Source organism: Rattus norvegicus, chromosome 7 (assembly GCF_021556685.1).
Source record: "Rattus norvegicus strain SHRSP/BbbUtx chromosome 7, alternate assembly SHRSP_T2T, whole genome shotgun sequence".
Classification (NCBI taxonomy): domain Eukaryota; kingdom Metazoa; phylum Chordata; class Mammalia; order Rodentia; family Muridae; genus Rattus; species Rattus norvegicus.
In genome coordinates, this window is record NC_141540.1 from 114,460,126 (window position 1) to 114,487,867 (window position 27,742).

The 27,742-nt window shown below is 47.4% G+C and overlaps 1 protein-coding gene across 13 annotated transcripts in view; it reads right to left on the reverse strand.

Annotated features, from left to right (window-relative positions):
- Trappc9 (trafficking protein particle complex subunit 9) overlaps window positions 1-27,742 on the reverse strand; it is a 475,208-nt gene that overhangs the window by 375,539 nt on the left and 71,927 nt on the right. For all 13 annotated transcript variants that reach the window (XR_015624092.1, XR_015624090.1, XR_015624086.1 and 10 more), the window contains 1 exon segment: window positions 7,617-7,743. Coding sequence is in view for 6 of the 13 variants with exons in the window: in NM_001034156.2 (NP_001029328.1) it covers window positions 7,617-7,743 (127 nt within the window). In the remaining 7 variants the exon portion in view is untranslated.

Here is a 27,742-nt window from a genome sequence, read left to right on the forward strand (position 1 = left end):
GTTCTCAGAACAAGGGACACTTTCTGTGTCATATCACAGTCCCACCTGAAAATGGGTTATGGGTAGGAATTCTCAGGAGTCCTCCAATTGAACTGACAAATGGCTGGTTTGTAGCACAAGTCAAAGAATTGAGGACACAGTCAGCCAGAAAAGTGACACTGTAACGAGTTAAGGTGTTCAACCTTTTGCATCGAGTGCCACTTTATAAGATGTGCCTCCAAGTAAAACCATCCATGGAGGCAGGCACCTGACCTGAAGCCCATGCCATTCATTTAGCCTGAATCTCTGCTGAGCAAATGGTGCTGGATTTGGCAGGCGAAGCTGCTGTGACCAAAGCAGCATCCGAGAGATGAGTGTCCGGGATGGGATTCTCTTCATATATTCCATTTGGAGATGGCTGACATTTCAGAATCCCGACTCTCCTTGGCATCCTGTGGCTAATGGGGATCACGCTGAGCAGCAGTGGAATGCTAACTAGGGCAGTGGTTGTTAGCACGCCACTTGAGCGGGAAGGCACAGGAACTAATGGAGCCCTTCCTCCTTGCCTTCTCATTCTCCACTCTCATTCTCCACACCGGTCAGCTCTCACACAGCTCCTGGCCCATGCTCCAGCTCAAAGTGCAAGCTAAACACTCCCAAGCCACTCTTGTGGGGACAGATTTCCGTCAGTGCATATGTCCCTATTAGCTAATTCAGGAGGACTCCAATCATTGGCTGATAGCTAACTACGAACATCCCTGAACCCTATGCTAAATTCTTCTTGGATAACCTACACCATGCTGGGTGTGGTAGTACAGGCTTCTAAATCCCAACACTGGCCAGCAGAGGCAAAAGGACTAGAAGTTGAAGGCCAGCTCGGCTGCCCTTTATTCCCCTGTGCAGAGTTGTACAGGAATGCTTGGGTCTTCACTTGGCTGCCCTCTGAAGCACCCACAGGCACTGTGGCAGTGACGTCATTAGAAGATGACATCATTCCTGACCATTTCTGAACCCCATAGGTGGCCAGGGCCCTGCTCATCTTAACTACTGAGTACACATTTCATCAAGTGAATTTCGGATCAGGTTTCAACAGGGATGCGTTTGGCTCTCATTAACCTGCATCGTAATTACTTGAAACTGCTTCGGGTTGTGCTTCCTTCATGCTTCCAGGTGGGCCTTTTCCTGTAAAATGGTTTTATCATCAAGAACCAAGAAAGGTCTCTGGAAAAGGCATGAACTATCTATTGTAAAAACAAGAGACCTCTCTCACTCTTCTTCTGCTCTTCCCCTCTCTCTCTCTCTCTCTCTCTCTCTCTCTCTCTCTCTCTCTCTCTCTCTCTCTCTTCCTCTCTTCCTCTCCGGCCTGACACGATTAAAAAAAAAAACAAAAAAACAAGAGACCATAGTTTTGAGGCATCTCTGATAAAATTAGCTTGTAACCATCGATTCTACACAGCACCCCTGAAATCTGACTCACTGAAATGATTACCTTTTAAACACCCTACTGTGCAGCAGATTATTGCAAAGCAGGAAGCTGTGGTCTTCAGTATTCACACCACCAAGCTCTTCCTCAACCCCAGGGGTCACTCTCGCTCCCTCCCCCTGACGTTTTCAATACTGAACTGATGGAGTCGGTTTTGGATGTGGAGGTTGCTATGGCTCCCAGCAGGAAGCACCCAAAGGCTTCTGTGCTGAAGACCTGGCTCTGCAGCCCTGTGGGAGGCCACAGTAAAACTCCACCCTGGTTCTACTGGTGTGTTCATCCACTGACGAGTTCCCAGTGGAAAACGCCTTGCTAGAAGCTGGGACCCAGACAGAGGAAACAGGCCCAAAGGGATGTGTCCTTAAAGTGTGTGTATTAGATGGATGAAGCAAAGAAGTGCAGACCGACAGGAGCCGGATGTAGATCGCTCCTGAGAGACACAGCCAGAATACAGCAAATACAGAGGCGAATGCCAGCAGCAAACCACTGAACTGAGAACAGGACCCCCGTTGAAGGAATCAGAGAAAGAACTGGAAAGCTTGAAGGGGCTCGAGACCCCATATGAACAACAATGCCAAGCAACCAGAGCTTCCAGGGACTAAGCCACTACCTAAAGACTATACATGGACTGACCCTGGACTCTGACCTCATAGGTAGCAATGAATATCCTAGTAAGAGCACCAGTGGAAGGGGAAGCCCTGGGTCCTGCTAAGACTGAACCCCCTGTGAACGTGATTGTTGGGGGGAGGGCGGCAATGGGGGGAGGATGGGGAGGGGAACACCCATAAAGAAGGGGAGGGGGAGGGGTTAGGGGGATGTTGGCCCGTAAACCGGGAAAGGGAATAACATTCGAAATGTAAATAAGAAATACTCAAGTTAATAAAAAAAAAAGTGTGTGTATTGTCCCAAGACCCTGCCCCCCACACACACCCCACCCACACACCCCACCTCTCTCTCTCTCTCTCTCTCTCTCTCTCTCTCTCTCTCTCTCTCTCTCTTTCCTTCCCAGCTGCAGGCAAGCAGCTCTCTTCTCCACATGCCTCTGCTACGCTGCAGGGAGCTAAGGGACCGTAAACCAAGACCTGAAACAATGAAGCAGAATAAACCTTTTCTACTTTAAATGCTTTGTCTCAGGTACTTTGTCACAGTAACAGAAAACTGACTCATGTTTCATATATTCTAATAGCCCACAGATCATTTCTATGGAAATGTTGGCCCAGTTCACAGCTTTTGCACTGGATTTTCCTATCAAGTGGAGATAGGGAAGTCATCAAGGGGACCAGGAGTTTCAGAAGTGACAACTCCACCTACAGGGACTGTCTATGACTCTACACAGATTTGCTGGGAAAAGAATCTTGATGAAGGTTTGTCTAGAACAGGTTGTACTGGGAGCGTGTCTGTGGAAGACTGTCTTGTTTGTATTAATTAGCTTGGGAAGAGCCAGTCTAGAAGAGGGCAGCACCATTCCCTGAGCTTGGGTCCTGAGTGGTCTAAGAGTAGAAAATCCAACTTGAATAGCAAGCAAGCATTCACTCTCTGTGCTCTTAATTTTTTTTAATATAATTATATGCTGCGTTTCCTGCCTCGACTTTCCCCAAATGATGGGCTGTAACCTGAAAATGGCAAACACGAATAACATGAAGTCGAAGCCAAACAATCCTTTTCTCCCTTAAAATTGTTTGCTCCCAGTATCTCATTATAGCAACAGCAACAGAAGACAGGTCACCTGCCAGGGGCCAGGTACAGATACAGAGAGTACCAGTAAGATGGGCCCCCATTTGTGTTGAGGCCTGAGAACACAGCTCTGGCTTCTGTTGCCTGATTCCTGCAAGAGCACACTGGTGGAAGGAGTCAGTCATGAAGGAACGCTTGATGCTTCAACAAGACATCTGTCACTCTCAGTGTCCTCAACTGTGTGGCTGAGCATCCAGGTGACTAAGAACTATACTGCTTCAGTCCCTGGAGTGCCCAGGAATGAGGGGCCTAGGACAAAGACCAAGGTGCCAGTCTGAAATGACTCCAAGAACTACTCCATAGTCGGAACATCAGGATAGGGATAAAATGGACCTTGTCATGAAACATAAGAGAGGACCTGAGTCCATAGCTATACTGATGGGTAAGCAGACTGAAGGATGAGGAGATAAACGGGTGTATAGGGAAGTGGATGGATAAGCGGGTGAGCAGATGGGTTAGTGAGTAGGTTAGTGGGTGTCTGGTAAGTGAGCAGATGGATGAATGAGTGGATGGTTAGATGGATGAAATGGGTAGGTAGGTAGATGTATAAGTGAATGGATGGAATAGATGGGAAATGGATGGATGGATGGATGGATGGATGGATGGATGGATGGATGGATGGATGGATCTATAGGTAGGTGGATGAATGGATGAATAGATGGATGGATAGGTCAATGGATGGATGAATAAAATCAGGAGAGCAGCACCAAAATATGACTGGCAAGCAGGTAAATGTAATACAATCTGATTTTTATCTGCTCATGGAAATCATTCAGAATAAAAACAACATACCTGCCCAGTGCTGTGAACAAACACGCTCACCTGGACACTGTGGCACAATGTGCCCCAAGCCCAAGGAAGACGACATATATCCCAGTCAGTGCCTGCCTCTAGGAAGACTCCTCTGGGGGGTTCCTTCCTGAAAGCATGTTATCTGGGGTCTGTCGAAGACTTGAGTTCATAATTCTGTGAGAGGGAAGGGATTGGGGGGGAACATTTCCAAAAAGAAAGTTCTATCTTTGTCTCACAGATACCAAAAATGACCTTCTCTCCCATTTCATGGTCACTGGGAAGAGAATGAGGTTTGGTACTACGGCTGCCATTCTGATGCCATCTGAGGCCTGAAAGCAAAGCTCGCACAGGGATGGACACAGCAGGGAAGGGAGAGGTAGGCTCTGGTGTGCCTGAATGCAGCCTGGCCACTCAGACACTTGCGCCCTTCCATCTAGGTTAGGGATTGTACCAACTGGTACCCAGAGACACTAGTGGACTCAGCTGCTTACCCATGTATCACACACCTGAGGCCCACAAGACAGAGTTTCTCTATGTGCTCAAAAAGAAGATCCATGGTACCCAGTGCCATGGGCACTGCTTGCTGCCTAAGCAAGCGCATCTCTCACCCCACTCTTCTTTCACCCAGCTGCTTCCCAGAGTCCAGGAGAATGACTTACCGACATCTCAGTATCCGTCAGACTCACTCTAATGATGCTACAAATCTGCCAGGAGTGTTTTTGATTCTCATTAAGCAAAAGAAAGAAATCTCTAGACCTTCTCCCCTCCTTTGCAGATGTGTGATCTAGCGCTGCTGCAGCTACAGGGGAATGGTGAGGTGAAGAAGAATCAGAGTGGCCATGTGTTTCCACTTTCTTCACAGAGAAGAAAGCAACCTCCCTCTGGGCTCTAGGCCGCAACTGGGTTGAATGTTCTCCAGAACTGAAGTCATCTCACAGACTGTTATAGCCACCTAGGAATGGGTTCACAGTGGGTTCACTGCCTTGAGCTACACCTTATAAGATGCTTAGGACCCAGGGTGAGAGAATCAAGGGGATTCTCTTGAGAATCAACAGAAAAAAGGAGCAAGGGGCTGTGCAGAGAAGTCCTCAGGGGCTGTGCAGAGGATTCATAAGAGGCCGTGTGACTTAACCACTCAAAGGATTTCTAAAGGTGAATGAGGCCATGGGACCAGGCCAGTGAGGCTCAGATCAAGTGAGAGGTAAAGAACAGCACAGAGAGCTAGAAAAGGTATATGAAGCTACCACAAATAGGAAGAACAGCACACGCTGACAGAAGGAAGCCCTGGCTTCCCAGATCCTCCATACAGGTTATGGTGGTTTGAATGTGCTTGGCCCAGGGAGTAAGTGTGGCCTTCGTGGAGGAAGTGTGTCACTGTGGGGGAGGGCAATGAGACCCTCCTCCTAGCCACATGGGAGCCAGTCTTCCCCTAGCAGCCTTCAAATGAGGATATAGAACTCTCAGTTCCTCCTGTATCATGTCTGCCTGGACGCTGCCATGCTCCCGCCTTGATGATAATGGACTAAACCTTTAAACCTGTAAGATGAAAACATAGCATCCCAGAAAAGATACTGTTTCTGAATATAAGGTTATCCTTGATAAGAAAATGAAGGTCTTGGGAGGCAATAGGTGCTGGGTGCTGGGTGCTGGGTGCTGGGTGCTGGGTACCAGACAGTGTTGAGATTCCACAAGTATCAGCTCAGCTCAGACAGAACCAGACAAGCCAGTGAGCAAAAAGAGCTTTAAGCACATTCAGACAAGTAGAAGGCAGGGCAGCCCAGAGGCACTTTCTCTTGGGGACAGAACAGACCCAGGAGTGCCAACCCAGGAGCTCCTATGGAGCTCCCAAGATGCACCGGAGTCTGTGAGGGTCTGTGAGGGCAGTTCTCTTTGCCCTCCAGCATCTCACAAGAGGGTTGACCACTGGGACACCAGGGTGCAACACTGGGAGCCCAGAATGTTCTATTATGCAAGGCTTCCTCAATTTAAAAATGACCCAAGTCATGATGCTGATATAGAATTATTAAGAAAGGCTCTCATAGCCTTTAAGTTTGAAAACTGAATAATTCCCTCAATCCCAAATCAAACATATCCACTTTAAATCTTATCCACAGAATCGCCTGGAAGATTTCTTTTTTCGCCCTTTTCTTTCTAACTCTTGTCAGATTAAAAACAACACGCCCTAGAGAGGAACAGAGTGTGCCCTGCCTCGGGCCTGCAGGTGAGATGCTTCTATCGGAAACAAAGCCCCATTAGGGGGCGAGAAGCTAGCCTAAGGAAGCCCCAGAGCCTGCTTACAGTCTTCTGCTGAGAATAAGACTCAGAAATCGACCAATTGCCTAGGATGTGAAAGGTTATGGATTTGACTCCAACAACACAGAAAAAAAAATTAGGTTGTTTGTTGGATTTTTGTTGTTGTTTTGTTTTGGGTTTTTCTGTATATCCCTGGTAGTCCTGGAACTCAACTATGTAGACCAGGCTAGCCTTGAATTCAGGGATTCACCTGTCTCTGCCTCCTGAGTGCTGGGATTAAAGGTGTGTTCCACCACACCTGGCTGGAAAGTTCATTTATAACTCTACCATGCAGGAGGCAGAAGCAAAATCCACGTGGAGTTTCCCTGACGTCTCATATCAGTAACAGACACCCTGAGAGGGCTGAGTGACACACTCCTAGAACATCACAGGGTTGAAGGGGAGCCCAGGCCCTTCCACAGCAGGGCCCAGGGCATAAAACAACAGACGAAAGGTGTGCCCACAGGGGGGACCCTACAACTGTACACTTCTGCTCCACGGCAAAACACCACACTGCAGCTGCCTCTTTTCAGCCTTCTAACAAGCCTTTCTGAGATTTGGAAGTTCCTCCATGAGATCTGTGTGCAGTGGAGGGCCCATGGAACCTGGTTTGCGCTGGTGCAGTATTGCATGGCCTGGATATCCCAAGGTACTGAGGGGCCCTGACTGCAGCAAAGATAATGGAAGGAGAGAAACGACTCTGTTCCTGAAGAGTGGCAGGAAGTCAGCCCACATCTGTGAGCAGGAGATGGCCAGGTCTGGGCGCTTTCCATCCTGGAGTAGAAATCAGCAAGGTGCCATCTGTCCACACAATGGGCATGGACCAGGGCAGCTACAGAGCACCGCTGCCCTCGGTTTGATAAGCTACTATCACTGAGACCTGAAGCCAATCTTAAGTAGGTTATAGCCATAAAAATGGGGGTGAGGGTAAGGGTTGGGAGGAATACGGGCAGAGTTGGAGAGGAAAATGGGGGGGAGGGTGTAGATATTTTCTTTTTTTTAACATTTATTTATTTCATATATATGAGTACATGGTCACTGTCCTCAGACACACCAGAAGAGGGCATCAGAACACATTACAGATGGTTGTGAGCCACCATGTGGTTGCTGGGAATTGAACTCAGGACCTCTGGAAGAACAGTCAGTCCTCTTAACCACTGAGCCATCTCTCCAGCCCCGGGGTAGATATTTTCATATTTCATTGTATACATGTATGGAACTCTCAAAAATAAATAACTTTTTAAAAAGTGAAGTCATAAGTCAACAGCAGGTCTCTTTTGAAGGCCTGAATGTGAACAACACAAAAGCTTGCCCCACACCCTGCCCACCACCTTACCTGACAATGGGCAGCTTAGTAAAGGGCACAGGAGGCAGCGTGAGGCCATCCGGGAGGGTGATGGGCTCCATCGTCCCGGGACACTTGGCGGTATAGTTCTCCAGGCTTTGAGTCACATCTTTCTTTTCTGAGGATGAAACAAAATAGAATGTCGGCTCAGTAGGCAAAGCAGAAGAGGGTGACTATTGGTTCAGCTTGGTCTGGAGCGATCCAAGCCAGGATAAGGGAGGCTCCCATCAGAAGAGAAAGAATAGTGATGGTTCCTTGAGATACTCCAACAGCCGCCACCTTGAAGGTCCATTCTGTGGAAATGGAGGGGACTGAGCTATGACCCTCTAGCATGTGTCCAGCACCAGGGACCAAGCATTTTTAACAGTACTTCTCAGCCATCACTAAGCACCAAACACCATGAAAGGATTAGTCTCCCCAGAGTCTGCACTGCAGTTTGTCCATTTGACAGACATGGAAGCAAATCGCCACAAATCAATATCTCTGATCCTGCTAGTGAGCTTTGCAAGGTAAACCTGTTTGTCCCAACCACGGGTACACGCACACATTCACACTCACACGCGCGCGCGCACATACACACATCCTTTGTCACTGGGGGAAGGAGAGAGGACACGGGTGGTGGTGGTGATGCTTTGATATTAGCCACAAAGGACTCTAAAATGAAGCACAGACGGTCCCTCCCAAAATTGCATATGAAGTCTGACAAGAGGAGAAAGCAGCTTGTCAAAGGTCCTGCATGTGACCCTACACCTGCCATTGGTCACTACAATCTTTTAAAGACTTAAGAGAAGGGGGTTGGGGGACAAAGAAGCTCATGCCTTATGGAAAGTCTCTTCTCTTAAAAATACCAGAGAAAGTCAATCAGAAAGGACAGCCAAATGGGACATGGGTTCAAGTCAAGAACGGGGCTTTGCTCCGGCACTGTGCATGCCTCTCAGGAAGCAAGCCTCCTCCAGAGTCTGGCTGTCCTAAAGCAGAAGCAATGGCTCCTTTTAACAAAGTGTGCAAGCTCCCAGGGGACAAGATGACACACTGCTGGCAGCAACCCACACACACCAGCACCGGGCACGCCTTCAACATCCCTGTCTTGTAGCCACACACAGAGAAGCCCAAGATGATGGGCAGACATTGGGCCACTTGGGCTGGAGCCCACAAGTCCCAAAGGTGCAGGCAAAGACTCCCCTGTTGCTAGAACTCCATCTAGATGCTCTCTGTGGGAACCAGACATGAGAAGGATCACTTTTGAATTCATCCTCAAAGAGAAAAAAAGACTGTAGGGCTGGAGAGATAGCACAGTGTTCAAGAGCACGTGCTCCCAGAAGACCTGAGTTCAGTTCTCAGCATCCACAGCAGGCGGCTTACAACTAACTGTAACTCCAGCTCCAAAGGATCCAACAGCCTCTTTTGGATTCCACTGACACACACATAGAATCAGAAACAGAAATAAAAGTTTAAGAAGGTAAGAAGTTCTTTAAATGATCAAATAACCTTCAACTTACAGTCTTGCAAGAAGCTCAAAGGCAGCAAGCAGACCACCTCATTTGCCCTATGCCTGGCTTGAAAGTGTTAGTACCAACCAGCCCCGTGCCACTCTGGGCAAATGCTTTTCAAGTGGAGAAGGAAAAGCCTTTCTTTGATGCCCAAGAAGTCCCAGCACATGACAGTACACTTGTGCACTGTTGATGGCCCTTCCCATGGTGTGGTAGGGTGTGTCACTCACTGAGTCTGTCCATCAGGGTTCCTGCTACTTGCTTCAGGTCAACATTTTCCTGTAGGGGCCTTCCTAGGGGGGAATTCCAATCTTCATGGGTTCCCCTGGCTGTGGTAGAGTAGTGCTATCTTTCAGGGACTGAAAGATACACCCTGTCACATACGATTCCCTTTTTAGCCACTGCGATGCAGTGTCTCTCCTATAACTCGTGTGTAGGAAACCATCCGAAATAAAATCATACCAGAAATCCCTTTGGGGAAGTGTCAGGTCTTAAGAACCTGGGGAAGGGAGATGATCTTCTCAAGTCCCAGGGAGGAGCCAACAGGTGAGGCCCGACCACAGGTACCCCATGAGACTCCAACACGGGGAGGAGAGCTCAAAGCCCTGATGGCTCCTGGCATCTGCCACATGGGCCAAGCTTCAGAAAATCATGATAACTCTCTCACAGCCCAAAATGGGCAGTGGGGACTCATAGTGCCTTAATTTCTCTCACTCAAAGATAGTATATATCATTTTGTTTTGATCAGGAGTTTCAACAATGATGCCAGTCAACTAAAGAGTGCCTACTGCCCTTAAGATCTATTTTTCCCACCCCAGAAATTAAAGAATTCATACAGACAAAAGAATGTTTTTGTTTGTTTTTTTATGAAAACTGTCACTTAATTATGACGTTCCTCACAAGAGAAGACATGGTCATCAAACTCTTGATAGCAAATAGTTGATAGACCACGGGGCATTTCCACAGTTGATGCTGGCATAAAGACCAGTGCATCATGATTTCCCAACTCATTCTTATTCTTTCTAAGGAGTAACCCGAGGCAGCCATGTCTGCACTGGGTCAGCTATGGAGTTCTAAGCAAGGGGAAGACCGGAGAGGAAGATGAACATCTCTTCCCCAAATCTGAGAGGGGAGAAAAACACACTAAGGAAAACGAACCCCAGAGAGGAAATGGTATGGATTCAGCTGACACACCCTGACCTCACGTTTCAGTTACATTCAGAGGATCATGGCTGGGGCTTCAACACGGTGACGTGGGGAGGGTACGGAGAAAAGCAGACTCCATTGCACTGCTGATGGGTTCCGGACCGACACAGTAACACAGAAGACCATGAGGTGCCTCTTCTGGGTGGACGGAGATGACACCAGCACCCGCTCAGGGTATACAAACAACTTAAAGATGTGCTGGTGGGAACTGTGGACATGGACAGTGTGGTGTGCATAAAAGGCATGCTGAGGAGGGCGTGGGGAGGTACCATGAGGACAGATTCAGATTCCTGGCACACATGTCAGCTGGTTCACACCTGGCCTGCACATGAGCACTATACACACATGGCATCCGCAGATGCACATACAAATCCAGAAAGAAAATCTTAAAAAAAAAAAAAAAACAGGAATGGCAGAGTACACTCCTGTAATCCTGGCACTGAGAAGAAGGAGGTAAGAGAGCCCTGGGAGAGGATCCCAGCCAGTCAGACAACTCCAGACTCAGTGAGATCTCCTAGCCCCCTTTATGGTGGAGAACAACATCACCCTTTAGCCTCTGTGTACACACACACACACACGTGTGCATATATCCACATACACCACACACACTAAACACACACACACGTGCATGTATCCATACATACACCACACCCACTAAAGAAGCAAGCAAATATATAAATAATAAGAGCATACTAGAATATTGTTTGGCTTTTAAAAGGACAGCCTGCCACCTACCAAAATATGGATGGACGCAGACACTACACTGAAGGAAACCAGACAGAATCAGAAGGGAATGCTACATAACTGAAAGAAAAAGGACAACTCTGTGGCTATAGCCTTGGGCTGGGGAGGGAATAAAGGTCGAAGGATGCAAAGCCAAGCATAACGAACCGTCTGGAGAGCCAGGGCACCCATGAGGAGGGGATTAAAGTGGTGTATTAGAGATGTTTCATTAAGCTTGTTTTAACTGTTCTGTCTCAAGAAGTCAGTATGTAAACTGGCAGATATACTCATCTGCTCGACTGCCGTAACCATTTTACTGCCTATAGCATCCCTTAGCACCTGTTAAAGCCTCAAATATACACAGCAAAAGATAAAGGGGACGTTACATAACTGTCCTAAAGTTTGCAGATCTATCATCCCTTTGTTAAAATAATGAACAGGATGGCGAAGCAGAAAGCATCTTCTCTGGATTGACATTTATGGAGCACTACAGCCATCGCTGGAGAATCTGGACACTTCTTAGCACTTGTGGGCAATTCACCAAGACGCACCACACCCTGCCATAAATGAATATCAGTAAAATTTAAAAGACTGAAATCATACAGAGTATATTCTCTAACCATAACAATATAAAAACAGGAATCCATAACAGCAGAGCTTAAAGTACCTAAATGTCCAAAGTCAAGCAGAATTACTGTGCAAACTCACAAGACACATACACACTCTGGCATGCACACACATACGCACAAGATACACATACACACACACACACACACACACACACACACGATACACAGACTCCCATGGGTACTCACTAGACACACTCCCATAGACACATATATACAAAAGGTACACACACAGCACACATACAAACATACACACCTAGAAGACATACACATCCACTGCCAGATAAAACAGAAGTGCCTTTTTTTTTTAAATCCTCTGGGTGTAAATAGAACACATTGTGGTGGTTTGAACAAGAATGACACCCCCATAGGCTCATATATTTAAATACTTGGTCCCCAGTTGGTAGAACTGTTTGGGAAGGATTAGGAGCAACAGCATTCTTGAAGTAGATGTGGCCTTGTTGGAAGAGGTGTATCAATGGGGGTCAGCTTTGAGGTTTCAAAGCCCATGCCAGGCCTTCTCTCCTCTCTCCTCTCTCCTCTCTCTCTCTCTCTCTCTCTCTCTCTCTCTCTCTCTCTCTCTCTCTCTCTCTCTCTCTCTCTGCCTATCGCCTGTGGGTCAGTATACTTCTCCAGCACCACACCTGTCTGCTTCCCATCATGATAATCATGGACTAACCCTCTAAAACTGTAAGCAAGCGTCCCGCCAAATGCTTTCTTCTCTAAGAGTTGCCTCAGTCATGGTGTCTCCTCACAGCAATAGAACAGTGACTAAGACACACACCATGTCAAATTCGAGATGCCTGGAAGCACCTCCTATGCTGAGGAAACTGCACAGTCAAATTACACAATGGAGAAAGATGGTATCTTTATCAAATGGTGTTAGAAAACTGGGTATCTATGTGAACAAGAATGGAACCTGCTTCTTCTCTCTCCTCCGTACACAAATCAATTGCAAATAGATCAACGATCTCAATGTTAGATCTGAAACTCTGAAACTTCTAGAAGAGCTCACAGGGAGGGAGTATACTTGAGGGTATCTGCGCAGGTAAGGGCTTCCTGGATAGACCTCCAGTTGCCCAGGAAACAGGTCCAACAATCCACAAGTGGGGCTCATGAAATTAAAGGCTATGCTGCAAAGGAAACTTCATCAACTGAAGAGGCGGTCGAGAGAATGGGAAGAGCCCGCCAGCTGTACACCAACAGAGGATGAGTGCCTAGAACACACACGGAACTAAAGCTAAACAAGAAAACAAACCACCCAATTAAACAGTGGGCTATGGAACTGAACAGACAGTCCTCAGAGAAAGAAATACAAATGGCTAAAAAATATATATTTTTTTAAGTGTTTGCCATCCTTAGCCATGAAGGGGGATGGAGGAATGCAAATTAAAACTACTTTGAGATTTCCTCTTAACCACAATCAAAATGGCCAGGGTTAAGCAAACAAAAGACATCAAACGCTACAGAGGATGCAGGGACTAGTAACCCTGGTGTGCTGATGGTGGGTGTGCAAATCAGTGCACTTGCATGGGAACTGGTATGGCATTTCCTCAAAATAACAGAAGTCAACCTAGCATGTGCAGTATCTTTTATACAGTAGAATTGCATTCACTCAAAGAAAAATGAAAATGTGAAATCTGCAGGTAAATGGATGGACCTGGAAGACAGCATACTGAGCGAGGTAACTCGGACCTCGATAAACAATAGTCGCATGCTCTCAACTCATACATGGCTCTTAGCATTAAACCTGTGGAAGCCAGGAAACTAGAAAAGGGTTATTGGTGGAGAGGGGGGAGGGCAGATCTTAAAGGGGTAGGACAGTAGAGGACGGTATGGAAGGGAAGGGGAATGATGAGGAGGGAGGGTTGGGGAATGAGAAGGGAAGACAAAGGAGGGAGTGGCAAAGCAAAACTAATACTTAGGAGATTTAGAAAGCTATGACATGTGCCATTTTAAGAAATGGTGGGTGGGTGGTTGGGTATGGGGTGAATGGATGGATGAATACATGGATGGATGGATGGATGGATGGATGGATGGATGGATGGATGGATGGATGAGTGGGCAGACGGATGGATGAGCAGGTGGATGGATGGGTGGATGGATGGATGGATGGATGGATGGATGGATGGATGGATGGATGAGCGGGTGGATGGATGGGTGGATGGATGGATGAGCAGGTGGATGGATGGGTAGATGGATGGGTAAGTGGGTAGGTGGATGGGTAGATGGATGGATAGAAAATGTAGAGTTTAAATGGAGTTACCGTACACAGGGGAATGTACTCCTTCCAAAGACAGAGTTTGATAAACAAAGCCCCAGTGTCTAGTGTGGGAATGAGCTACTTCTCCTCAACTTACTGGGATATCAAGCGTATCTCAGAGACTTCCAAAACAATGCAAGCTATCATCGCTGTTCTGTTTACCCACCAGAATTTGATCTTAAGACCTAACTGCCTAAGACAGTACACACTCTGGTCACAGGACAAGAAGAAATCAAGTTTGTACTGACCAGGAAGTTTCTTTCCTGCTGACTAACTTTCATAGTACTAGATGGTGCTATGTGGGCTGCTGGGTAACAAAGTCATCTATAGGCTTGCCCACTATGAACCTGTGAGCTACATTAATGACCAATGGCAAGAATGCTATGGGGGTAACCTAACACTTTCTGATTAAATTGAAACTCCACAGGAGGAAACATGGATGGCATAGTAAATCTGGCCAGGAACCTATGGCTAGAGAGTTCACAGGCCCCAGAGTGAACCTACTGCTGTTATTTTGCTGAATAAACATGATATCAAACTACCTTCTAAATCTTTATCTCTATACCAGGAAGATTAATGCAGCATGCAGCCGTTGTCTTGGTCACTGCTCTACTGCTGTGAAGAGATACCATGGCCAATGCAACTATTATGAAAGAAAGCATTTAATTGGAAGCTTGCTTATAGTTTTTGAGGTTTAGTTCATTTTTGTCATAGCAGGAAGCATGGCAGCATCCAGACGGGGACAGGAGTAGTAGCTGAGAGCTAGATTCTGATCCCTAGGGAGAGAGACAATGAACCTGACATGGGTTTTTGAAACTTCAAAGCCCACCCCTAGCCACGCACTTCCTCTAACAAAGTTACACCTACTCCAACAGGGCCACACCTCCCAATCCTTCTCAAACAGTGCTACTCTCGGATGACTAAGCATTCTAATATATGAGCCTATGAAAGTCATTCTTATTCAAACTACACAGTCCTCATCAGAGAAGCTTTGCTATGCACTGGATGATACAGTTGATGCAGAAACTCACAACTGGTCAAAGAACTGAGAATACTTGTCAATGGATTTTGACCAGCCACAAATGGGCCATCTATGTTACACCTGCACACACCAAGGCTTAAGTGCCATCACAGAAGGGGGTGGAAAGATTGTAAGGGTCTGAGGTCAGGGAAGACCAGAGTAAAACGGTGACTTCTGGACATGCCAGACAACTGCACAAATGAACTCATAGCAGCTGTGTTTGCTTGCACAATTTCTATCATGGAGCGGGGAAGGCTTTATGAATCCCCAACCCCACCCCACACCCCAGCCAGGAGCTACTGTCAATTGCTGGCTTCAGGAGAGGGGAAGTCAGTTTCAAGAATTTGGCCCTTAGTAGGTAGACACTTCCAGCAGATGGCCCCACACCCAGAAGTATATGGGCTGTACATACTGGACTCAGTAGGTGATTCAAAAAAACAAAACGACAGGAAATTAGGGGGTTGGGGAGTTTGAGTGGATCTGGGAGGAGTTAGGGAGAGGAGTGGAGAAAAGTAAGTAAATATCAAGCACTATAAATCTCTTGATTAAATATTGTATTTTAAAATGATTCTTAGGAAAAAATAAGAGTCCAAAGTCAACTCTTAGCTACCCACTGTAAAATCCAGGAGGTAAATAAAATTATACTTAAAGTAAGTACAGAGAAAATAACTATGAATTATAAAAGAGGGAGCTCAACATCAAAGTCAGTTTGTGCCAGTAAGTCATTGCCACCAAGCCTGATGGTCTAGGTTATACCAGCATGGTGAAGGAAAAACCAGGCTCCACAAAGCTGTCTGTGACTTCTACACACACACTTTGACATGAAAGCATGTGCACATATGCACAAAACTAATTGATTAATTAATGTAAAAATTGGTTTATAAAATTATTAATAAACCTTTAGGAGAGAAATACAAATCAGCTCCCCAGGAATAAAAGATGGGAAAACACACACACACACACACACACACACACACACACACACACACGGTCTCAACATAGTCCAGGTTGTCCTTAAATCTACAATCCTCCTGCCTCGGCTTTAGGAAATGCCACCAGCCCTGACTTAAACAACCCACATGGCAAGAAAAATGAACTCAGCTTTTCTCCCTTCTACAGCAGGACAGGCCACCTTTAGAGGAGGAAAAAGTCCCCTGTCACCATGACAGAGATGAATAATACAACAGCCAAGGGTGCACCTAAGTGCTGTCAGGAAAACAAGGAAACAAGCCTTTTCCTAACCGAATCCTGATGAGATCCGATAAACAGGCCCAGGGCCACGTGAGCTGCCTCCCACAGACATTTCCCTACATCTGCTCCTCACTAATCTACTTGGCAACAGGCTGGAGTCCCTGATAAGCAATCGCTCAAGCTACCGAGAGATTCAATATTCCTCTATGTTCCTTTCAAGTATACAAACAGGTTCTACCAAAATGAAAGGCAATTATGTTAAGCTGTCAGCTTATTACATAATTATCCATTTAAACTGCTACCTAGGAAAACTTTTAAGCTCTCCAGAGGTTTTAACATGGCACCCGAAGGGAGAAAATGCCTGACAAAGACTCAGTGGATAACTGGGAATCTGCGCCTCTGCAGTGAAGCGCTGGTCAGGTAAAACCGAGGTGCTGTGACAAAATGCAAACTGGCTCAACCATGGGCAGCAGCAATTATTAAAATGTAATGTAAGCTAAAATTATTGAAGGAGTTTAACAATGCATCACGTGTGGTGGCTTGAGTGTCCCCAGCAGGCTTGCTTGAACACTTGGTTCCAGATGTGGCTATTTGGGGAAGCTGTGAAAGTTGGAGGACGTGCAGCCTTGCTGGAGGAAGTACATCCATGGCCTTGCCCCACTCCCAGTTTCCTGTTTCCTCTGTGCAGCTGAGATGTAATCTCAACGTCCTGTTCCTATCACCATACCACAGACTCTGTGCTTAACACCCTGCACACATCACTGTCTCCTCTAGCTGTCTCTGAAACTTTGTCAAAGGTAAAGATCGCTCTCCCCCTCCACACTTCTCTCTCCCCCACCAATGTGTTCCCAGCCGGCCTTTTCCCCTCTTTCTCCTCTCTGTCCTCTTTCTCTGCCTCTACTCCCTTCCCCAGATTCCCTTCCCATGTTTCAAATAAACTTTGTGTTATACTATTAAAAAAAAAAGTAAAGTCCATTGTCTCTGCTAGAGCCAGGGTAAGAAAAGCCAAAGCCTTTGGAGGCCTGTGGAGGAAGGGCATGAGGTACAATGAGCTCCTCCCAACGCCATGCACTTCCACCTCCCCACCACAACCTCTGCTTCTAAGGTTTGCCACACACTCCTTCCCTTCCAGCTATTCCTTGCATCACTCAACACTACATCAATACTGAGCACAGAGGCAGGTCCCACTTGGGCTCTTCAAGAACAGGACACTGTCCTGCTACTACCTTTGCCTCATTATGTGTCTGGTGGAGTCTCACTTAATACAGTCTAAGACACAACCTGAGGAGAGGTGATGCTAAATTAACTTAGTTCTGCATGTCTCAGCCACTTTCTGGGTAAAAACACTGCCAAACGAGGTAGGCGTGGTCCCTGCCCCCAGAAAGCCTGTAACCTCGTGAGGAAATTAGATGAGATGCAACAAAATGATGAGAACTACCAAAACCAAGGATACAGAGGAGAAGACACTATCGACTATAACAGGAGAAGCACGAGGGCTGGGTCCACTACCAAAGGAGCAGCATGCAAACCACACAACACGCTTTGGGAATCAAAGACTGCCTGAGAGTCATACAGTGGCCAAGGGATGGCTGGGAACACAGGAAACCAGGCTAAGATGGCGGTCTCAATCGTGATGTCTTTGACGTGGCACTGGACAGGTGAGGGGCTGTTGCTGTACCGTGCTCGGCTCACATGTCAAGGAGAGGGGCCCAGCTTCACTGTGAACAATGACGGGAAAGAGCAGATCCAGGGGGCTAGAGCCGATATTAAGAGGCCTCTGCTCTGATCCAAGTAAGAGGGACGAATGTCTAACTTAGAGTTGTGACTACAAAGTGGGAAAGAGGCAGCCCAGAGGACAGAAGCTAAAGCAACAGAATGACCATCAGGAGCCAACAGAGGAGACAGAAGAACAGGACAACGTGACTCCAAGAACAGGAAACTGATGACATCCTTGATGAAAACCAGAAACACCGGGGACAAGGTAAGACACGGGGAGACCGACAGACAGCCTTCAGCTGGAAGTTGACCCTCGAAGGTCACGAACCACTGTCTGATGTCACAAGAACATGGGCAAATTTTTTGCTTTAAATCACAAAGTATAATTTGAGCAGAGCAGGAGCTCCACTCTTAAACCCCTGCCATAAATCTTCAAAGATGTTTTTAATTTATGCCTCCATTGACCTTTTCTATAATTACCGTTTTTAATAAGCTTTTTCAAAACGAATCATTGTCTTTGATGTATAACTAATTGTGCGATGTTTCTCAAACCAAAACTTCTCTTGCGGCTGCTTGGTTTCCTTCCCCAAGGTGACACAGGTGAACTACACATGATGGCCCTGAGTCACACCCCGAGGGCACTGGGCTTCTGAGGGCCTTTTGGATTTTAGGGCAAGGAGACCACAAGCTGCAACAGACTGTCCAGCAGTCTGACTTCTCAACTGCCGGGGCCTCAGCTGCACCGGGCTGTAGCTCAGTAGAGTGGAGCCGGATATGGACCTCTGGGGCCACTTAGAAAAGTCACTTCTACATTCAAATCCCACCGTTCCCGGCCCCAAGAAGCCTGAGGCTGAGGTCTGGCTCATTAAGACCTAGAATTGATGACAAACATTTAATGCACTTTCTTTGGGCTTCAAAGCATGCGCTGGCCATGGAATGAAGGGGTGGTTGGATGAATTAAATCTGAATCTCACCCAATTCTTCTCTCAAACAACCACTGCTGGGTCTGAGTTGACAGATAATCTCCTTACAGGGACACACCAGGGATATCAGGCATACACTGAGTCCAGCTCTGTCACATTCAATGAGTGTAGCTCATTGACAATGTGGGCAACACAGAAGGCTACTTAATCCCACTGTGGGGCAGAATGGCCAAGCTGTAATCTCAGGTCCTCCATGCCCTACCCAGAAGGGCTAGTATCTCTCCCTCTCCCTTCTCCCCTCTCCCTCTCTGCCTCAACTTCCACCTTGTAAAAGAAGACGCTCAGTAACTGCTGCCCTCAACCATGAGAGCTGAAGTGGCCTGAGACCATGAAGGTGCACACGGAGACCAGCACGTAGAAATGTGCCTGTGATGATCGTTACCACAGGCATTCTTTGAACACTAAGGCTCTGGGAAGACATGGGTGTATCACTTTCTCCCTGTTTCGTTTATGTAAAGATGGGGGTTTATCAAGAGATAAATGCTAAGCAGGTGAGAAAATCAGTGAGTGCCAGGGTCATGACACACCAACAGGACAGGTATACCTAGCAGCCGATCAACCTTGACCCTAGAAACAGACAAGGAGAGCATGGCATGGGGCCTGTGCCCTTAACATACCTCCCCACATCTGTGCCCGCATACTGGCTACAGACGCGGGCATGGGGTTCAAAACTCCACCTGCTGGGCTTCTTGGAGATAGGGCAGGGTTGAACATTTGGGTGCATGATGAACACACACCCACAGTGGTGCTCATGCTATGAACTTTGTCAACAGAATGCATAGCGTCAGAACACAGGGACAGATCGTGAAGACCCAGAGCACAGAGTAAGTCACCACCACTCAAATCACTGGCTCACCTCAGAGGTTAAAGAGCTGGTCTCTGCTGCCACCTCAGATGCCCACCGTGTTCCTGGGCTCACCTACAACCTTATGACTTCTGGAAGGTCAGTGCCCTAGCAACATGCCATCTCTCTGCTCTGACCTGTGGTGGTCCTGTGATGGGAGCCACAGTGACACATGATCACAAGCTCCACATTGTCAACTTTTACAGGGTTGGTCTATGAACTCCAAATTCTGAGAGCCCACACAAACACCATGCTCTGAGCACTGGATCGACACACAAACTCGCAAGTCCCTGGATATTTGTGGCCTCCCTGGTGCCACTAAAAGCTCCCTGGAAATGGATAAAATAAGATTAAAATGTTAGGAGAGCCCTTGGATACTGACGGGTAGGGAAGAATAGCCACCTATTCAAGTGTGGGCACAGGCTGCTCATCAGCTGTGGGACACTTTTCCAAACCAGCCTCTGTGGGGACTGGCATTTCTTATGTGGCATGCACCTTAAGGCTGCTGGTGGACAGTGGCCCAAGGGCAGCAGATGAGTTCTGCTGCACTCTGCAGCCCAGCACAGGTGTTCTTAGAAGCTCTGGCAGGAACAGTGAGGCACCTGAGGCCTAGTGACAAGTCTTCCCCACTGGAAAAGGCTGCCAGGAAATGAACCCTGAGCTTTCTAAAGACCAGAGGCTCTGAGCACTTTTTACCAGGTAAAATCGATACTTACCACTTAGAGTTCACTTGATAAACACTATTAATTTTAAGTGACTTTGACCCTTTTTTAAAAGGATTTCCAAATAACCCTGAGCTGATAACTCCTTCCTCTCTGAGATCCCTGAAGCAGGGAATCAACAACAGCCGAGAGTCATGACCCAAGCTAACTACACTCTGCCATCAGGGCTTAGGTGTGTACAAAAACGGGCACTGGTCACCGGACATGCTGGGACGTACAAGACACCCTTCTAATGTATGGACTCTGTGTCCACTCCACTGCCACTTCAAAACCAGCAACAAAGCAGTATGTGACACCCTGAGCTAAAACAACCTCTTTTGGAGATGTGACAGTTAGTTTGGTGGGTAGTGACTGGATGGGATGGCATGGGCTGGGACAGCAAGGACAAACTAAAATAGGAAAAGATAGATCATAACACACGCTATGGACCGAATCCTTATGAGGCCTAACCCCCAGAATCTCAGAACGGAAGGAACAGTATTTGGAAATAGGCTGTTTTTGATTTTCATTTGTTTACATTTATTTACTTTTGAGTATCTTGCCTACAATGTGTGTGCACAAAACATGTTTTGTCTGATGCCTGTGGAGGTCAGAAGAGGGAATCAGATCCCTTAGAACTAAGGCACAGATGACAGTGATCTGCCATGTGGGTGGCAGGAACCAAAGCCAGGTCCTCTACAAACGCTCTTGACCTCCGAGCCAGCTCTCCAACCCTGAAGACAGGTTGCTAAAGAAGTAATGAAAGTAAGATAAGGTTGTTAGGACAGGCTATTGTCAGATGTGACTGGCGCCCTTATGAAAAGCGATAATAAGGACACAGACACACACAGAAGAATACATGAGGGGCCAACTGCCAAGGAGGAAGACCTCATAGGAAACGAATCCTGGTCGTGGCTTGACCCCTAAACTCTAGAAACAGGAAAAGCAAGTGTGTGAAGACTGTGAAGGCCACCAGCACGTGGCACTTACACAGCAGCCTGGGCAGGCTGGCATGGTACGTCACATGTAAGTGACAGAGCATTGGTGCATGACAGTCGAAGTCACACATAATGGAGCCCCCAACACTGTGGTCAGACTGCCTACTCTTCATTGTCAACTTGATGAGACTTAGAGTCACTATTGAAACTAACCTCAGTGTATGTCTGTGAGGGAAGCCCCACCCAAAACGTGACACCATCCCAATGGGCTGGGTCCCAGGGCAAACAAAGAGAGAGAGCGGGCTGAGCCTAGACACTCATCTCTCTCAGCTTCTGACTGCAGATGTAACGTGAGCAGCCACCACATGCTCCTGCTGCTGTGCCTGCCACGATGGGCCTGTGCCTTCCGACCCGGAGCTGGAATAAACACGTTCTACCTTAAGTTACCATCGTGGGAGCATCCTATCACAGCAGAAGAAACGGTAGCTAAAATGCTACAGTTGTGACTTCCCAGGGTTAGAGTCTTCTGTGGTGCTTGGCACTTATGCAGTACAGCCTGAGTTCCTCACATACAACCTCACTATATCCCAAACTCTACATTAAATATGAAATGCTGTGTCTCCCACAGCTAGCTGCTCAATAAGTGAGTGAACGCATCCTCACAGATCCATTCCCACGAGGGGGAAACTGAAGGCCAGAGAGACAAGGGGACTTTGGGACAGGGTCTATCTACCTACTACTCCTTCACTCTCCCTCCAGAAAACCATGCCTGACCCTGTACCCAGGCTCACAGTATTAGGTCACCCCACACACATGGCCCCTACCCACATAGCCAAGGCCCCCACAGCCAAGGCCCCCACAGCCAAGGCCCACACATCCTCTTCTTGTTGTATTCATTGTTTCCAAACCACAATGCCAAGTGAAGACCCTACTTCTTGATTGTGGGTTAAATTAAATGTTACTTTTCTTACTCTTACAGAGTGCTGGTAAAGAGCCCATATTCTGATGACTTATATCACACTGAGTAGTAAATATGTGCGGAGAAAGATGCTTCTGAAAGAAAACAAGTTAGAGGTCTGGGGAGATGGCTCAGTTGGTAAAGTTCTTGTCACACAAGCATAAGGGCCTTGGTCCAATCTCCAGCATCCATGTAAAAAGCTGGGGTAGTAGTGTGGACGCGTAATCCAAGGGTTGAGGAGGCAGCCAAAGATCCCTTAGGGCCTCACTGACCAGCAAAGCAAGACTATTGGTGGGGCTGGAGAGTTGGCCCGGCAGTTGAAAACAAGATCTGCTTTTCGAGAGGACCCAGTTTCATCACCAGCACCCACATCAGATAGCTCACAACCACCATTAACTCCAGCTCCAGGGGATCCAAACCCACTTCTGGCCTCTGTAGGCACTGTACTTGAGAACGCATAATTAAAAATAAAACTGTTTTTTAAATGTCTAATTGGTAAGGCTTAGGTACCAGTGAGAGATTCTGTCTCAAAAATTAGGGGTGAATAGTTCCCGAGGAGTGACACCCAAGGCTGATCTCAGATTTCCACAAACCCACATGTCTACATACATGCATTTGGACATGTGCTCATTAGCACACACACACACACACACACACACACACACACACACACACGCATACTAAAAAAGAAAAAGAAGATCAGTTAAAGATCTTAAGATGAGAGTCAGGAAGAGCTAAAAATAAAGGCTCCCCATCTGTTCCCACCTGTGAAAATCCTGCACAGACCAGTTCTGTGATGACACCCTTAGCTGGGTAGGTCTTTGAGCTAGAGAAGCATGAGCCACTGTCGGGGGACAACTGATACCTATTAGGGGGTAAAGTACAAGGCCACAGAGTTTCGGCATTGCCCTCCAGCTAACATGACATTGACTTTTTAATTCTACACTCTGAAATCAGGCTCAGGAGAGCTGAGAAATGCTATAGGAAAAAGTCACCTGCCAACTACAAAGACCACGGCCAACACATTCTCCCATGGAAATCAAGTTTCTTTCCCTATCTTTGTTAGGATTCTATTGCTGTAATAAAGATCATGACCAAAAGTAGTTTGGGGAGAAAAGGGTTTATTTTACCTTACAGTCCAACATGAAGAGAGGAACTCAAAGAAGAACCTGGAGGTGGGAACTGATACGGAGACTAGAGAGTTCTGCTTACAGGCTTGCTCCCCATGGCTTGCTCAGAAACCCCCTGGGTTTCTTGTAAGATCCAAGACCACCTGTCCAGTGGTGGCATCACCCACAGTGGGCTGGGCCTTCCCACATCAATCATCAATCAAGACCACACCTCCTCAGAACTGCCTACAGACCAAACCAATTGAGGCATTTTGTCAACTGAGGTCCCCTCTTCCCAGGTGACTCTAGCTTGTGTTAAGGTGGGGAAAACAAAAGAACAAAAACTCTAACCAGGATATTGTCCCTCTACATACTCAACATCTCTGCCTAGGTCACTCACTGACCCCATGAACAACATGGACAGCCATCAGACCGTGGAACTGGAAGATGTCTGCAGTCTGAGAGCAGCATGAATTGTCACACTTTCCCAGAGGTCAGAAAGAGACCTGGCCAGCAGTGCCTTGTTCCTGTGGTCCCTTTGCTCACATCACAGGCAAGACCTCTGCACGCACTTTCTCTAGCTGTCACAGCTGAATAAGCACAAGACAGGTATTAACCCTCACACTCAGATGAAGAAACAAAGCCAGAAAGGGGAAAAAAAAAAAAAAAGGCAGCCTTAACAAGTATTTCTTGAGCCTAGATGAGCCACATTGGGCTGGCCAGGGATTCCAGCCATCCAGCGTTCAAACAGAGCTCAGCTGGGTAGAATCATTAGTGTTACACAATGAGGCAATGGCCATCACCTCTTATATTTCCCTTTCTGTAACTGCTGGGCGAGGCAATTCTCTGACAAGAAAGGGAGGATTCTAGAAGGATATTTTGGGCGAGAGGAGGCCAGGGGCCCTGCCTGCACTATGGGGAACCTGGAGGCATATACAGGAGCCAGAGGTAGAACAGCAGCTGCTCCAGCCGGCTTGGGCCAGCCTGTGAATGCTCCAGAATGTGCAGTGTCTCATCTGCATGTGATTTCTGTAGCCACCAGAAACCTTCAACTTTAACTTCCTATTGGTTTGAATGGAAGATTGCCTTAAACTCTGCCTATGTCACGGGGGACTCAGGATGGCATAGGATTTAGTACTTTGTAGCACAGACAGTGGACCAGTATGCAGAACCATACTGTCAAGCACACACCTCATAGCCCCTATCCCACAGAGACGGGACTCCTAGAAGGCACAGGAAGCCCTTTTGGCCCTACCCTGGAACACTCTAGTTTGTTTCACCTAGAACTTGACAACTTATTCCCGTAACTGTTAAGTCACTAAAACATTTGAGATTTTTGACATCCCAGTAGTCTTCCCTCAGTTCGGTATTTTGCATTTCTGGTTTCCCCACTAAGAATATACTTTATTAGAAGGTACCTATTATGTCGTACTACATGGCATTTATCTCTTCATTACAGAAATCACAGGAAGTCTGTGCCCCCCACCACCGCCACCTTCTTTCTGCGGGGGTTTTGTTCAGTCCCTTCTGCCTGCTTCTGAACAAACAAAGGGGAGCTTATCAATTGCAGAGGAAACAAATTATAGCCCTTGGCTGGGGAACTCCCACCATGATTCTTTACAACTGAACAATTCAAATGCGCATCTTCCTTTCTCCCCTACCCAGGCAAAAACTGAAATATAGCGAATGAAAACTTTCAAAGACACCATGTCCATTGTGCATGGAGAAGGCGTAAGGGTGAGGAGCACGTTCTAGGGAAACACGCTCTGCCGCCACGGTCTAAAACTTCTGCCATTGGTCTCCAGCCACGGTTCACACTGCAGATAGCCAGATGAAGCTGAGGACTAGCACTCCTGTGGGAACCCAACCAAAGCACAGCCTGTGGGGCCCCAGCCCACACTCCTGCTTGTAGGCTTTAGGACACCATTGGCAAGAGGCTTACAGTCGCTTTGGTCACATTGTTTTCCCCAAATTTAGATATCAAAATGTCATAAAAACAATATATTCCTGCTTCAACACTACTAAATTTTTTTTTAATCACATAAATTAAAATACCCAGAATCATAAGAGAAAAGGACACCAAGTCCACGAATCCAGGCACAGAGGCAGGAGACAGCCATTTCTGGGTCTGGTGGTTCATCCCCACCTGGTGAGGCTCAGCTTGTGGCCATGTCTGGACGCTCCAACAGATGACAGCTGGATTTCAGGACTGCATGGCCACCTCCTCTCCAATAAAAAAAAAAAAAATTGACTGTGTCCCTGACTGTGTGTATCACTTAACACAGCTCTTCATACAGAGCTCAACAAAGTATGAGTGACCTCAATAGGCCATACACCAAGACTGTCTTGCCACACGCAGAGGCAGGGCCATGAAAGGATGCAGAATTTCTCTACAAGTGGCCAGGGCAATGGTGACAGCTGTAGGCATCTTACATCCTAAACAGTGACTGAAGGGGCAGGAAAGGAGCTGGCTTTTAGAAATGGGAAACACTCAGACAAGGCCTCAGCTGAAGTGGCCCCTCTAGCACCTTCTGCTCACCAGAGCCTGTTCCTCCGACCTGGGACTGCCTTCTTCCCCAAGGTCTTAGATCTTAGCCTGGAGGATTCAACTCCAAGGGTCGGGGCAATGCTATGGTGTCAGAGTGATGTCAGACAGTGGTCTTCAAAAGGTAAGGGCTGCCCTCAAAACTCAGTCTCTCTTGAGCAAAAAACAAAAGCAGGCTGGGGAGGGAAACAGGGTGGCCTTGGCTTCCCAGGGTGAAATGGAGGGGTGGGGGACAGATGTGACTATCTTCATGCTCAAACATACCCCACGAGGCTCTGAATGTGGCATCCACAGGTGAAGCCTGTGGAGAGGAAAGGGATCCCGAGAGTGAGGTGGAGCATGTCCCCTGTCATCCTGACAACCCCAAGGGAAGGTGGGATGGCCCTGGGGAAGAGAAAGCCAAAGGGCCATGAGCCTGGGAGAGCAGACCAGTCAGGGGCTTCCACAAGCTTTAGCCCAGGTCGCCCCGCCCAGGTCACTCAGGTGCACACAGACAGGATAACAAACATTGGCCTATCTTGCTAGCTGAGGAGCCTAAGTACTGTTGGCCCCACACATCACTTCAGATATGTCGGAAAGGAGTGGGCTAAGTCCCACACAGTGGCCTCTCTGTGCTACGCTGGTTCCCTGGCCCAAAAAAGACCCAGGCTCACCCCTGAGATCCTTACTCTAGCCTTTCCTTTCAACTCCTTCCTGTCCCAAGACGAGAGATCATCCACACCCTCCAGGTTGAGATGACCCCAGGGCCAGTTCTCATTCTTTGCCCAGCATGAAGGTCAGCCCACCCCTCCCAGATGTCTCCCACCAACCACAAAGCCCATAGACCTGGGGACATCAGAGGTTCTGTGGAACCCATGCTCCAGCCATGAACACACCAGGGGCACATATCGTATGTTATGACTACACATCCCCACAGGATGCCCAGGACCTGGGCTCAAAGAACAGGCCCAAGATCACATGTAACACAGTCCCCCAAAGGTCATATGTAACACAGCCCCCCAAATCAGGAGATAAAAGGAGAACAAGAGAGCAGGCCCTGCTGGTTCCTCCTCCTCCCCCTCACCTGGAACCTGTGCACCCCAGCTGAGCCCAAAAGACTCCTGGGGCTGCACTCAAGACTTCTGTAAGGGGTTGGGGATTTAGCTCAGTGGTAGAGCACTTGCCTAGCAAGCACAAGGCCCTGGGTTCGGTCCCCAGCTCCGGAAAAAAAAAAAAAAAATTAAACTAAAAAAAAAAAAAAAAAAAAAAACCTAGGATTTTGGGGGCTGGGGATTTAGCTCAGTGGTAGAGCGCTTACCTAGGAAGCACAAGGCCCTGGGTTCGGTCCCCAGCTCCGAAAAAAAAAAAAAAAAAAAAAAAGAACCAAAAAAAAAAAAAAGACTTCTGTAAGGGTCAGCATACAACTTCACCACAGACCCAAGTTTCACCATGTACTGGCTGTTTTTGTGTGTCAACTTGACACAAGCTGGAGTTATCACAGAGAAAGGAGTTTGCCTTGAGGAAATGCCTCCATGAGATCCAGCTGTAAGGCATTTTCTCAATTAGTGATGGTGGGGGAGGACCCAGCCCCTTGTGGGTGGTGCCATCCCTGGGCTGGTAGTCTTGGGTTCTATAAGAAAGCAAGCTGAGCAAGCCAAAGAAAGCAAGTCAGTAAGTAACATCTCCCCATGTCCTCTGCATCAGCTCCTGCTTCCTGCCCTGTGTGAGTTCCAGTCCTGACTTCTTTTGGTGATGAACAGCAATGTGGAAGTGTAAGCTGAATAAACCCTTTCCTCCCCAACTTGCTTCTTGGTCATGATGTTT